Source organism: Cydia splendana, chromosome 22 (assembly GCF_910591565.1).
Source record: "Cydia splendana chromosome 22, ilCydSple1.2, whole genome shotgun sequence".
Classification (NCBI taxonomy): domain Eukaryota; kingdom Metazoa; phylum Arthropoda; class Insecta; order Lepidoptera; family Tortricidae; genus Cydia; species Cydia splendana.
Genome location: NC_085981.1, coordinates 12,398,221 through 12,413,084, shown reverse-complemented (window position 1 = coordinate 12,413,084; position 14,864 = coordinate 12,398,221). Strand labels below are relative to the sequence as shown.

The following is a 14,864-nucleotide window of genomic DNA, read 5'->3' as shown; positions in this document are numbered from 1 at the left end:
ACATTAGAAAACTAAGGGATTCGGATCGAAGTTCATTGGCGGGGGAGCCCCTATGGATTTCAAAATGAAACAGCAGAAATTATTTTAAACCAACTTTATTTTTAGCTAAAATATAATAATTCATACATCAAAGAGGATTCCTAAGTATACTGTAATAATACCGCAAAATACAAAAAGAAAGTAGCTACCTCACATAATACTTGTTAAAAACTGGCTGTGCGAACGCTGTCAAAGAATAAAACATTTCAGATCTTAAACTAGATTAGGGCCCCACGATAGCGTCTTTTGAATGTCGGCGTCTAGTCAGCGCTATAGAAAATGGCGTCGCTGCGCAGTAGCGCCAACGTTGCGTCGAGCAGCAGCCATAGAGTAGACTAGACGCTACGCTCGGGAGACGCTAGGGGGTGGCTCAAACATTAAAATAGCGAAGTTTGGACGGTAGTCAAGAACAAACTAACAAACACAACGGGAAACGAAGCTGAAACTTAATACGGCGGGCTGCGATGACAGAATGACAGGTGACAGTTTCGTTGTTTATGATGGCACAATTTCACTAACCAAACGACAAAATCTTGCCTTGAGGGTTTAGGTTAGTCTCATAGCGGAACACAGACCCGCATTCGACATGCTAAATCGTCAACGATATGTATTGATAGTATGATATTGTGTAAAATTTTGACAGATGTCATAGTACTAATACAAAGACCATCTAACATGACAGTTGACATGACAGTTGACATGACAGATGTCAGACACTTTAAGTAATTTAAGGGTAAGCTGCCTGGGTAAGAAAGTATCATAAAATTCAGAGCTGCTTGCGATAAAGCTTTTTTTAAACGTTGTTCGATCAGTTAACCGCATTTAATGTTTACTGACATTTGTGAGTGAATTGACAGATAATAAGAATTAGTGCGGATAGTTATTCAAACAGTGGACTTTAGATTTTATGCGCAAAGGCCCATAAGTTTTTTTATAAAATGCTATGAGATTAAACCAAACTTATTAATAACAATGCCAAACGCAACCCGCCCGTAACCGCCACATGTGCGAGAGAAACGGCAACATACAACAACGCTAACTAGTGACAAAGACAAAATGATTATGTCAACGATTGCTTGGGGTCGTACAGTCGTACACATAACACTAATATGGCAAACGTTCCATGATATGCAACCACTTAACGTCAAACTACTACCAACCCCGTGACCTTGACTTGAAACTCGACTCTTTAAATAATGTCACCTCTGTGTGTATTTACTCTTTGATATATTTTGTCCCTGTCACGGGGGTGGGCACAGCTGGCGTGCGAGCGAGACGCACTACCGATAGACCCAAATAAAACCCTACCTACAGTTAGACCGGCGGCGTAACCGCCTCTTACTACCTAATTGTTAGTAAAAATCCCTTAACGCATTCAAAATATATATATAATTAATTATATAGTAGCTGTCGATACCATTTTGTATATTAACTTGTATAATATCGTACATCTATTTTTTTTTTTCAAAATATCTGTGCCTAATATACATTTAAGCCGATCTTTGAGAAGCTCATAAAGGGTAGAAGTATTTTTGGACATTTCTGTGTCGAACGACATTAACTACGAATTGTACGAAGCTTTTGTACCTTCAAATTAAAATGTTAAATGCATTTTGAACCAAAAATAACTCAACGCAAACAGGCAACGCCGTACCGGGAGTCTTAAACTAAAAAAAATCATAGCAAAATATACTTGAAGTGTAAAGTGAAGCATACAACATATCTCTTAAGTATTCAATATACATAGTATTTGATCACTTACAAGCTATATTACGAGCTATACTGATTCCATACGAAATTACAACGACTACTGTTATTTAGTACATACAGTTGTTTCCACTTATTTTTAAAAAAAGATTAGAAAAGAGTTCTAGAGTAGAGTACTCTGTTCTACAAAGCAAGCGCGGAGCGAACTGCCGCTGCCAACGTGGCGGACACAAAATGGCCGCCGAGACGGGAACAAAATGGCCGCCTGGCGCGTTCCAAAACACGTTAAGTACACTCGCGCTTATTGGCAACAATAGTTTGCGGAAACCCATTACGTATAAACTTGATATGATCAATTTTAGACTTACAATAAACTACAAATTAAAAATATAAATGACAAATTGTGCCGTGGTTTGTGCCAAGCTTCTACACCTCGAGAAATCAATTCCGTTCTGTACTGCGGGTCGCTGTGTCGTCTCTGTCGCACATTAGGATCGGTCCTAGTGTGGGACAGAGATAAACGGTTCGCAAACAGCATGCATTAGTTTAATCGCATTATTTTTAGTTTCCGACTTATTAGTTTTATCATTCCTAAGTTAAATGACTCGTATACCGATTGGGACGTCAAATTTAACTAGTCTTAGTCAATTATTCTATTTTTGCCCAATCAGTCGATTTAAATCTTCTGTTGCAAAGCCAGTAAGACAAAAGAAAACTTTCTACTTTCTTTACAATTACAATTTAAATCATCAAGTTTCATATATTTTCTAATACAGTTGATATTTACTGCTCTTATTACAACATTTTCTACTCGTTTGTGTAAATTAATTTGATCGTCATATTTGATATTCTAGTATCCCGAAAACTAGTCAAAATAATTATTTCTAAACTTCAAAAATAAAAATAAAAGATCCACATGCTAGTGTATCGATTATCACAAAACCATTTAACGACCTTCACACAACACATTCCGTTACACGTAAAAACTAATGCGGACAGTTTGCGGAGCGAGATAGCGATAGAGGCGTGGCTCGCGTGCGAAAGAGATGCAAGATGCGCGGGCGCATTACATGGTGCTGTTGTCCCACTCCAGCTGGCTGATGTTTCTGTATTTGTGCTGTTTGCCGGACATCACTGTAAAAAGGAGACATTTTGTTTTATCTATGTTCACAAATCTTCTACAATCCATAAATATTAAGAAGAAGATTGCAGGCCCCAATACAGAACCCTGGGGTACTCGGACGGCCGTGGTATGATTTTTTAATACCTGTACAGTGTACATCCTGCGATTTCATTCCATGAATAGTTACACCAGAGCTAGTGCTCCGCATTTTATACTTATTCTGTTAAGTTTCATTGTTGAGAAACTAAACAGATGATTCACTGACTCGAAAGCTTTTGGCAAGTCACAGAGTAGTTTTTTAGTGGATAGGCGATTTCATTAAAGCGTGTTCTTCTATATACCCTTCTAGTTTCCGTATATGTTATACTCTGACAAGCCAGTTTTGTCAGTATAAAAGGCAGCAAATTGGAAAAATGTAGGTGCAAAGGATCGATCACTCAAATTTAGAATTTCACTCGTTATTCTACTAACAATGAAGGCTTGTCGGACTGTATAAGCCGGTAAGCGAAAGCCTGCCTTTTTGGCAAGCGTTTGCGCCTGACGGTAAGGGGTCACCGTAGCCTATAGGCGGTTGCAACTCCAGGGGTCTAACATGCATGTTGCCGACCCTAAATACAAACTAGAAATGAACACGTACCCTCCTCGTCTTCGTCCGACGAGTCGTGTCGGTCCGAGTCGGAGTCGTCGCACGACTCCCCGTCCGAGCTCAGCTCGGCCGCGCCGGCCGTGCCCATCTCCGCTGCGGCCTGCTGAGATGAAAATAAAATCTTTATATTTTAACCCCCTTATTCTGTCTAATTATTACAAGCTTTTATTTAACTTGCAATGTATCTATGTAAATATGTAGTTATGGAACTATATTTGTACGGGTCAAATGTTGCAAGTTAAATTTGACCCATTTTCCGACTTCGAATGAAGCTGAAAGTTTGCATACATATGTAAGTCGAGTAACAATGCAATATTACGGTACCATCGAGCTAATCTGATGATAAAACAATGCAACCTAATTGTGTTTGGGGATTTTAGAATGGTCTCGATGAGTATTAGTTGTCTGTGGAAAGAAAAGTACAGTCAGCGATAAAAGATTGTACTAAAAATGGAATTTTTGCCAAAAACTTATATCTCGTTCTAACAAACACAAATGTCAAAATGACAGCTAGGCACAACGACAGATACGTTTAGACTAGAGTCGGATCAAGAAAAGTCTGCAGCGGATTTGATAGCCCACGCAGTGCAAGTGTCATTTATACGTCATAATTTCATAGAAGTTTGACGTTTAAAAAAACACGTGCACCGCGTGGGCTATCAAATCCGCTGCAGACTTCATGGACGGAGTCTACTGACTCACCTCATCCATGGGGTTGAGCGTGATGGTGAGCGCGGAGTCGTCCCAGGCCATCTCGTCGCGCGGCGCGCGCGGGCGAGGCGAGCGCGGCGCGCGCGCGCGCGCGAGCCCGACACCGCCCGCCAGCACCAGCACGCCGCACGCGATCACGCCGATCAGCAGGGCCACGTGGTCTGCGAATTAATACATCATCATTATCCTTGCCTTATCCCATTGGGGTCGGCACATCTAACACTCTGGCGCCATTTTTGGCGGTCTTTTGTCAAATCCGGCGTCAAGCCGTGCGTCAGTAGGTCTTTTTTGATGGTCAAAGCCCAATTTGTCAGCGGTCGGCCCCCTCCCATTGAGACCTCAGCACTTTCGGTGGTTACACTCTTTGCAATATGGTCGTCGCTACGGCGTTGGACATGTCCGAACCATCGCAATCTGCTTTCGCACACTTTATTCCGAATGTCTACCTGCGACTTTAGATCAATGTCGAATACATGGGATCAAATAAAACCGAACGAACTAACTAATAATAATGTATTAAGCGTGGAGACTATACACAGATACGTCTCTATTATTAAGATATTGGATTAATTTTGTAACAAGCAGAAACGTTTGCTATGAACTATGACATTAAGCTTAGAATAAATTTTAAGTTGACAAATTTACTGTCTTGGGTGAGACGAACTCACATCACTGGATCACTAGCCCAGTGTTCTGCCATCTGAGATATTCACTAGCCCAGTGTTCTGCCATATGAGGTACCAAGACTTCATCCATGGACGGCAAACATTTCCACCATGGCCTTTTAGGGACACCCCCTAGCGACATCTACCGTAAGAGTGTTACACTTCTTAAATGACTATCGGAATTTCAAGTGATTGGACGGTTACTTACTGGTAGCGCTGGTGGGCGTGTCGAGCAGCCTCGCGGCCGGCAGCTCGGCCACGTGCGCGTCGCGCTGCGCGTGCGCCGCGTACACGCGCGGCTGCAGCGAGTGCCCGTGCAAGTGCATAGGCTACGAACAATACACATATTGAAAACAATCTTATACACATGAAGTTTATTTTAAAATTATTATTACACTATCAATAAGGATACATGCATGTATAAACCGTCTAGTGGGTAACTAGGGACAGAGAAGTAACTTCAAACATTTTTAGGGTTCCGTACCTCAAAAGGAAAAAACGGAACCCTTATAGGATCACTCGTTCTTCTGTCTGTCCGTCTGTCACAGCCTATTTTCTCGGAAACTACTAGACCAATTAAGTTGTACCAAAGACGGACATGTAACGTACTCGTAAATAAATGAATTTTAAATATGGGGCCACTTTTGTGGGGTAAATGGGAAAATTAAAAAAAACAATTTTCCAAACTATATCGTGTTATTATATGTCAAATGAAAGAGCTCATTTTGAGAATTTCGTATATAGATAGATAAGATAGATAATCTGTTTATTTATATATTTTTTTTATAATTTTATAATAAATAGGTAAGAAGTTATTTAAGAAAATAGTTTAAAAATGACCATTCCCCCCCTTTATCTCCGAAACTACTGGGTCAAAAATTTTGAAAAAAATACACAAAATAGTTCTTTACCTATAAATGTCAGAAAAACCTATTAGAAATGTGCTGTCAAGCATGAGTCGGACTTAATGTACGGAACCCTTGGAACGCGAGTCCGACTCGCACTTGTCCGGTTTTTTTTTACTATGAACTAATCCAGTAAGACTTTAAGCGCCAGTTGCACCATCCCACTAACCCGGGGTTAACCGGTTAAACTGTTAACGCAGTGTCAAATTGTACTGGTAATCATAGTAACTTCAGGTTTAACCCCGGTTTAGTGGCATGGTGTAAGTGGCCCTAAGACGCTTTGTCGTCATCATCGTCATAGGGTTGATTGTACCATCCGTACCTGTTTATCTCTGGCCACGGCATCCATTTTGTCGGCCACGCCGCTGGGGTGCAGTTCACGTGCAAGCCCGTCGCCGCTCATGTGAGGATGCACCACAGTCAGCTGAAATAGAAAACAATTGATTTTTGCAAGTTAAGGGAAGAAGAAGAAAGAAATAGTAGTTTGTGTTACAAGGGATGATATGTTCCAAAATATGTATTATTTGACTAAACAAAAAATAGTATGCAAGAAAGAAAAAATCGTGTCCTAGAACAGAAAAGTACATCTTTGATCCCTCCTAGCAGGGAAGAAAAGTGCCACTTTGATCCCTCCTAGCGGGGAAGAAAAAGCCCTTTTTCGAATAGGTGATGTGAAAAATACATTTTTGAATTCTTGGCCACACTCCGTGAATTGGGCAGTAGCAACTGAACTACCTTAAAAAGTTGGCAATAGTTATTTGTACAACAAGAGATCAAAGTTTGATATTTCTTCGAGTGCTTATTTTGAGTCCCGTGCAAGCGAAAGATTCTATAATAGATTCACGAGCGTAGCGAGTGAATCTAATTTAGAATCTTGAGCGTAGTAAGGGATTCAAAAGCGCACGAGATGTAAATAACTTTGATCTCGTGTAGTACACAAAATTTTTCACCCTAAGCAGTGAGAACATACCTAGAGGGACAGAGATAATAGAACCCAAGTATATCGAACTTGTATTAGACCCCGCATGTTGAAATGACTATAAAGGTCACTTGAATGTCATTTTGTCTCACTCAGTGAGCAAAATCGCATTTTGCTCACTGAGTGAGACACAATCAGTGAGCAAAATGCGATTTTGCTCACTGAGTGAGACAAAATGACTCAGTGAGCAAAATCGCATTTTGCTCACTGTTTTTAAGAAGCAAAGTACCCTTGTTCGAGCTGCTGAGGTGAAAATATTTTTTATTTACTAACCGTTTGAACATATTCGTTGCTGGTGAACCGGCCGTCCAGCTCAGAGCACGTGAGCTTGAAGACACGGTTCAAGTAGTACGCGGGCTTCTTATTGCTGTATTCGATCTCACGGAGGACCTGCGGAGAAACATAATTTAGAAATAGAAATAGTTCAGTTGGTATCAAATAAAAAGTTAACATATAATACATATTATTTGTATCTCCTTGGATATCACGGGCCTATAATCCCGGTTTTTTGATAGGCTTGCGTGGGGACACAGATCCAACACGTAGAGGCCCCTTGGAGAGCTTTTATGTCATGTAGAACGCCTGCTGGAACCCGTTCACAGGTGCTACAATAGACACCCATGAACCGGTCTCAGCAGGCATTGGGACTATTGTAGAAAAAGAGAACAGTATACCGGTCTATGGATTGAAGTTTGGGTGGACTATGAGACTGGGTTATTACAAAGACGAAATATTATTATTAAATACATATTATTATAATTATTTTTTCTACTCGTCGACTGTAATTCTTGAATTAAGATTTCGTATATCAAACTGCATTTGCATGGACTCCCAACTCAACTATAATATTCATTTCGATACAGTTTAGTCAACTATAATGAAATTGACCAATCACAGCTCGCCGCGGTCAACAGGACGAAACAAAACCATAGCTCAAATTAATTCTTTATTTTAGGTTGTATTGTAGGAACAATTGCAGATATATGGGAATAAGCATATAGTCAGAAACGCGCATGTGACGCCCTTAATATAGGAACATCCATAGACTACGAAACCGCTTAGCGTTATTTGTTAGTCTCCATAGGCTACGGTGGCTAAAATCGAAAAAAAAAAAACTGTTTAAATATTAAATTTAGCGCGGAGCAAGTACCAGGGCCTCATGAGTTGAGGCACTGGGGGTCTTGGTCACTTTTTCTTAGTATATGACATTTATTTCAGTTTATAATTTATATAGTAGTGTTTCTACTTGATAAAAACAAATTAAAATATTTTTCTGAAATATAATTTAATTTGTCCAAATACTTCATAGTACCATGTGAAACACCTGATGCTAATCTTACCTGCTGGTAGTTGTGCACAGAGTCGGAGCCGGTGAGGATGACGCCGTCGCGCGTGACGGCGGCGCGGATGTCGTAGCGCAGCGGCAGCTCCGAGGCGGAGCGCAGCGACAGCGCCTCGTGGTCCGGGTTCAGCGCCGGGTACACCGACACCACGCACGAGTCCAGCTTCTGGCTCTCTGCATCTGTTACTACTAGTTACCTGCTGGTAGTTGTGCACAGAGTCGGAGCCGGTGAGGATGACGCCGTCGCGCGTGACGGCGGCGCGGATGTCGTAGCGCAGCGGCAGCTCCGAGGCGGAGCGCAGCGACAGCGCCTCGTGGTCCGGGTTCAGCGCCGGGTACACCGACACCACGCACGAGTCCAGCTTCTGGCTCTCTGCATCTGTTACTACTAGTTACCTGCTGGTAGTTGTACACAGAGTCGGAGCCGGTGAGGATGACGCCGTCGCGCGTGACGGCGGCGCGGATGTCGTAGCGCAGCGGCAGCTCCGAGGCGGAGCGCAGCGACAGCGCCTCGTGGTCCGGGTTCAGCGCCGGGTACACCGACACCACGCACGAGTCCAGCTTCTGGCTCTCTGCATCTGTTACTACTAGTTACCTGCTGGTAGTTGTGCACAGAGTCGGAGCCGGTGAGGATGACGCCGTCGCGCGTGACGGCGGCGCGGATGTCGTAGCGCAGCGGCAGCTCCGAGGCGGAGCGCAGCGACAGCGCCTCGTGGTCCGGGTTCAGCGCCGGGTACACCGACACCACGCACGAGTCCAGCTTCTGGCTCTCTGCATCTGTTACTACTAGTTACCTGCTGGTAGTTGTGCACAGAGTCGGAGCCGGTGAGGATGACGCCGTCGCGCGTGACGGCGGCGCGGATGTCGTAGCGCAGCGGCAGCTCCGAGGCGGAGCGCAGCGACAGCGCCTCGTGGTCCGGGTTCAGCGCCGGGTACACCGACACCACGCACGAGTCCAGCTTCTGGCTCTCTGCATCTGTTACTACTAGTTACCTGCTGGTAGTTGTGCACAGAGTCGGAGCCGGTGAGGATGACGCCGTCGCGCGTGACGGCGGCGCGGATGTCGTAGCGCAGCGGCAGCTCCGAGGCGGAGCGCAGCGACAGCGCCTCGTGGTCCGGGTTCAGCGCCGGGTACACCGACACCACGCACGAGTCCAGCTTCTGGCTCTCTGCATCTGTTACTACTAGTTACCTGCTGGTAGTTGTGCACAGAGTCGGAGCCGGTGAGGATGACGCCGTCGCGCGTGACGGCGGCGCGGATGTCGTAGCGCAGCGGCAGCTCCGAGGCGGAGCGCAGCGACAGCGCCTCGTGGTCCGGGTTCAGCGCCGGGTACACCGACACCACGCACGAGTCCAGCTTCTGGCTCTCTGCATCTGTTACTACTAGTTACCTGCTGGTAGTTGTGCACAGAGTCGGAGCCGGTGAGGATGACGCCGTCGCGCGTGACGGCGGCGCGGATGTCGTAGCGCAGCGGCAGCTCCGAGGCGGAGCGCAGCGACAGCGCCTCGTGGTCCGGGTTCAGCGCCGGGTACACCGACACCACGCACGAGTCCAGCTTCTGGCTCTCTGCATCTGTTACTACTAGTTACCTGCTGGTAGTTGTGCACAGAGTCGGAGCCGGTGAGGATGACGCCGTCGCGCGTGACGGCGGCGCGGATGTCGTAGCGCAGCGGCAGCTCCGAGGCGGAGCGCAGCGACAGCGCCTCGTGGTCCGGGTTCAGCGCCGGGTACACCGACACCACGCACGAGTCCAGCTTCTGGCTCTCTGCATCTGTTACTACTAGTTACCTGCTGGTAGTTGTGCACAGAGTCGGAGCCGGTGAGGATGACGCCGTCGCGCGTGACGGCGGCGCGGATGTCGTAGCGCAGCGGCAGCTCCGAGGCGGAGCGCAGCGACAGCGCCTCGTGGTCCGGGTTCAGCGCCGGGTACACCGACACCACGCACGAGTCCAGCTTCTGGCTCTCTGCATCTGTTACTACTAGTTACCTGCTGGTAGTTGTGCACAGAGTCGGAGCCGGTGAGGATGACGCCGTCGCGCGTGACGGCGGCGCGGATGTCGTAGCGCAGCGGCAGCTCCGAGGCGGAGCGCAGCGACAGCGCCTCGTGGTCCGGGTTCAGCGCCGGGTACACCGACACCACGCACGAGTCCAGTTTCTGTGTCTCTGCATCTGGGAAAAGTTAAAATATTAGTCATCCCTACCACAGAATAAATAATAGTACTCGGTACAGAAGGTTCACTAACAAAATGCGTCTATTACGACAGATATGACCGCTAGGTGGCGCAAGAACGAGCAGGCGTCCGTTCAGTAGCGGGGCGCGGTAACTACTACTGCTAGACACCAATATTGGTGGGGGCCGCATGTACTTGAAGCGACGCGACGAAATCGCGGAGTGAGCCACGCCTGTCCCTACTAATTTAAATGTTATATTTATCATTGTATATTTGTCAACATGTTTGTCATCTGTGTATGTTTGTCATAAATAAATGTTTTTCTATTCTATTCTAATTTTATAACTGCTGTCTGTCTGTTATCTCTTCACGCTTAGGCCGCTTCTAATCGGTTAGATTTAGATGATATTTTGGCATGGAGATCCGAAAAAGTCATCATCATTAGTTTTGTTGATAAGGATGCTTGATGTTGGCTGCACCATGATGTAGTTAATATGGTATAATATTATTATCTCACCTCTCAAGGCTCCACGTTGCGCAGCTAAAACCCTGACACTTAATTCAGGGAACACCCTCAGACCCTGACGGAAATGGGCGTAGTCCCTCGCAGCGTCATCAGTTCCGTTGATGAGGATGCTGGGGGTTTGGGGCTGCAGCACCATGATGTAGGACTCGGCGGGCTTCGCTTTGATTATACGACCGTTGTCGCATCTGCAGAAAAAAAGCCAGAAATTTCATTTTTGACACAAGCTTTTGCCGCTGACTGAACTTTTCTTTCAACAGTCGACTAATACTCATAGAAATAATTCTAACATATTCAAACACAATGAATTTAAGTTGTTTTATCACAGAGTTCTTATGGCCACCTCCGGTTTCCATCATCAAATCAGCTCGATGGTACCATAATATTGCATTATCAACCAACTAACATAGGTATGTGAAATTCCAGCTCAGTCAAAATGAGTCAAATTTAGTTTGCAAGATGACACGACTTATGCTGTGCGGCATCCTATTTGGTGTATCTGTAATTAGTTATTTTGATGTTTCTTGTTTTTCAGTATAATGTTTTACGCCAAATAAACAATATATACACGTTGGCTAAAAAAATATTGTATACCCGGTATGGTTTTGGGATTATACTGAGCAACTTTTACTATGGGACCAACCCCGAAATCGCGAAAAAAAAATTGCCCTCCCATAGAAAATGGACCAGTCAAAATGTATGAAACAGCTAAATATTTTGGCAACGGGAATGCAGTTATTTTTTAGCCATCCTGTATTATCTATCTAGTAGTGATAGTAAGTAGTGATGGGCGACCGGAAAGTTTCCGTTATGGGAAACTTTCGGTAACGTAATTTACCGAGAATATTTCCGTAATATTCTCGTGATGGGAAAGATATGGAAATTTATGTTTTTTGATGGTCAAAGTACATTTTATTATACAAATGACTTCTAAAGTTATAACACAACATGAAAATATAATTACTGAACTAAATAATAGATTCCGAATAAATTACCATAAATTCTCGTAAATTACTGACCAATTCACCATGCAAATTAAAATAAAACTGGGTATTTACTACATATAGATTTGTAAGAGAATTAAAAAAGTGTTTGGTCTAGTCTAGTTTCATAAAAGTAATAATAGTATATGTACCTAAATATTTTGAGTCATGCACGGCACGGGTCAAGCGCTCGGGCGTCAGGTACGCGCAGGTACCTAGTCAAAAATCCCACGCTAGGGATAGATAAGGATAAAACAAAAGGGTTAAACTTAATGTTACTTCAGTTCTGTTTTAACTACCGTGGCAAAAACATCTTAGCAAATAGTAAATTTGTAATCGCGATATTGTGATTTGAGTCAGTTTGTAACCGAATGGTTCACCATGAAACCAAAGTCAGTTATTCATCAATATTTCCGAAAAAAAGAAGAACTAGGAAAAGATGTCCACGAGTGCAAATTTTGTGACTTAAAATACCGTGCAGTGAATGCTACAAGGATGAAAAATCACATACAGTGAAACCTGGTTAATTGGCACCTGGATAAATGGAAAACCTCAATAATTGCAACCAAAGGTCCGGTCCCGGTCCCTTGAGACCAAAAGGCCTCTATAATTGAAATTTTGGAACCTCTATAATTGCAATTTAGATTTTAGTGCTTTTCGTAATTTTGCCTCTGTAATTGACCACATCGCAACTAAGACCTCTATAATTGACACTGTGGTAAAAAAATCCGTTATTTTTGCTCTTCTTTTTACCTCTATTATTGAAACGAGTCTTACTTATTACCTCTGTAATTGAAATAATGTAGTTGTAGACAGCAGAAACAACATTTTAATAGCAATGATCATTTTATTTATATCTGCACCCAGAATTCAATTTATTTATTGGGTATCTATCACAGCCTGTAGTAGGTGAAATAGTTTTGATTGAATCAAAAACAAAGTATGCTTTTTACATTCTAATAAAACTTTCTTCTTTCTTCAAGGGAATTTTTTTAAACCCAAATGATAAGAAAATAAAGTAGTAATTATTAATTAATGTAGTGTAAAAGTGCAAGTATAGACAGAAGCAATATTTAGACAAGAAACCCAGAACGTAAGCGTGTAAATCTACTTTTAATGGTTATTTGCACCTCCATAAAAGAAATTTGTCAGAACGAAACCTCTATTAATGAAAACCTCTATAATTGACACAACTATTTTTTGAACCTCGTTAATTGACACGACCTGCTTAAATGAAAAACCTGGTTAATTGACAAAAAATGGCCGGTCCCTTGAGATTGCAATTATCCAGGTTCCACTGTATTAACATGCAAAAAAGCCCCAGACAACGTAAAAGCATTGTTTAAAGCAGCAAACCGAATTGAAACAGAGCCTGAGTCAGTGGCCTTACATATTGAAAAAAAACACGCAGAAAAAGAAGAAATAGACACTGCTATTGCACGTGCGATATATGTATTTGGTTCGCCGCTCTCAATGCTCGAACATCCTCTTTGGGTAATAGCATTGAATAAACTCAATCGGGAATACACGCCGCCTGGCCGAAAACGTCTTTCAACAGTTCTTCTTGACTCTGAGTACAACGTGACAAAGGATCATATAGAAACCACAATAAATAATTCAGAGGTTCTTCATTTGGCTGTAGATGGCTGGTCAAACGTCAGAAATGAAGGTATTCTGAATATTATTATTTTCACCCCAAAGCCGTACTTCCATTCTTTTGTAGAAACGAAAGCCAATCGTCAAACAGGCGACTATTTAATGTCTGTATTAACGACAGTTATTGAAGATTTGGGACCTGCGAAATTTACAGCCATTGTCACCGATAATGCGGCAAATATGAAGAGATGTGGCTTGCTACTTGAAGAAAAGTATCCAAATGTATTGTGGAATGGATGTTTAGCCCACACGTTGCACTTGCTTGTGTCAGACATTTTGAAAATCAAAAGTATTGCAAAATTTCTGTCAAAAATAAAAAGGATAATTAAAACCTTCAAAAAGTCACATCTTCTGACCGCCAGCTTCCATGAAATATCAAAAGAGAAAAATTTGAATGTCAGTCTTCAACTGCCTGTGAAGACCAGATGGGCAAGCTACAGTCATTGTTTGGACAATTTCATCACGTCCAAAGTTGTCCTGCAAAACATGGTCGTCAATGGAAGCGAAGTCAATGTATTATTCACGCAAAATTACAGACAACTGATACTCGACGAGGCTTTCTGGCTAGAAACCAAACAGATACGAGATTTCTTTGAACCTATTACCAAATGGATAATAACACTCGAAGGAAATTACTATTCTGTTCACAAGATACATCAATGTTTCTTAGAAATCAGTGCAAATCTGCAAAGTGATTTAGTCCAGGAAATCCTGAACAACAATTCCCTGGAAACTCTTAAAAATAATACATCTTTTTAAGTATTGGTATGCCAACCAAACAAACTATGTTAGGTGGGCAGGCAAGTTATCTGACGCATATAGGTTGAATTGCGGTGTTCGACAGGGGGGGTTAACGTCGCCAAAGCTATTCAACCTATATGTAAACGGATTGATCGGTGAACTCAGCAATGCCAAGGTCGGATGTTCAATCGACGGCGTAAGCGTCAATAACATCAGTTATGCTGATGACATGGTGTTGCTGAGTCCATCGATTAGTGCACTTAGAAAGCTGCTTGGGATATGTGAGAGGTATGCAGTTGCACATGGCCTCAAGTACAACATAAACAAGAGTGAGCTCCTTGTTTTTAAGCCGCGTGGGGGTTCTGTCGGGACAGTACCGCCCGTCTACTTGTACGGAAGTGAACTCAAACACGTGTCAGAGTTCAAATACTTGGGCCACTGGGTGACTGCGGACCTCTCAGATGGCATGGACATGGAAAGGGAGAGACGCTCCATGGCTGTGCGTTGTAATATGCTTGCCCGCAGGTTTGCACGGTGTACAAAAGAAGTCAAAATAACATTGTTTAAGGCTTACTGCCAGAGCTTCTACACGTGCAGCCTGTGGGTAAGATACACGCAGAGTACTCTCAATACCTTGAGAGTACAGTATAATAATGCTTTCCGGATACTGTT

The 14,864-nt window shown here is 43.3% G+C and overlaps 1 protein-coding gene across 1 annotated transcript in view; it reads right to left on the bottom strand.

Annotated features, from left to right (window-relative positions):
* Positions 1–1,489: 1,489 nt before the first annotated feature.
* Positions 1,490–14,864, bottom strand: part of LOC134801432 (calsyntenin-1) — a 344,316-nt gene continuing 330,941 nt past the window's right edge. The window contains exons 13-20 of the mRNA XM_063773987.1: positions 10,807–11,000; positions 10,106–10,287; positions 7,049–7,165; positions 6,119–6,220; positions 5,100–5,220; positions 4,218–4,387; positions 3,507–3,618; positions 1,490–2,880 (exon numbers count right to left, since the gene is read on the bottom strand). Coding sequence (XP_063630057.1) covers positions 2,813–2,880; positions 3,507–3,618; positions 4,218–4,387; positions 5,100–5,220; positions 6,119–6,220; positions 7,049–7,165; positions 10,106–10,287; positions 10,807–11,000 — 1,066 coding nt within the window. The 3' untranslated portion in view covers positions 1,490–2,812. The remainder of the gene's footprint in view (positions 2,881–3,506; positions 3,619–4,217; positions 4,388–5,099; positions 5,221–6,118; positions 6,221–7,048; positions 7,166–10,105; positions 10,288–10,806; positions 11,001–14,864) is intronic.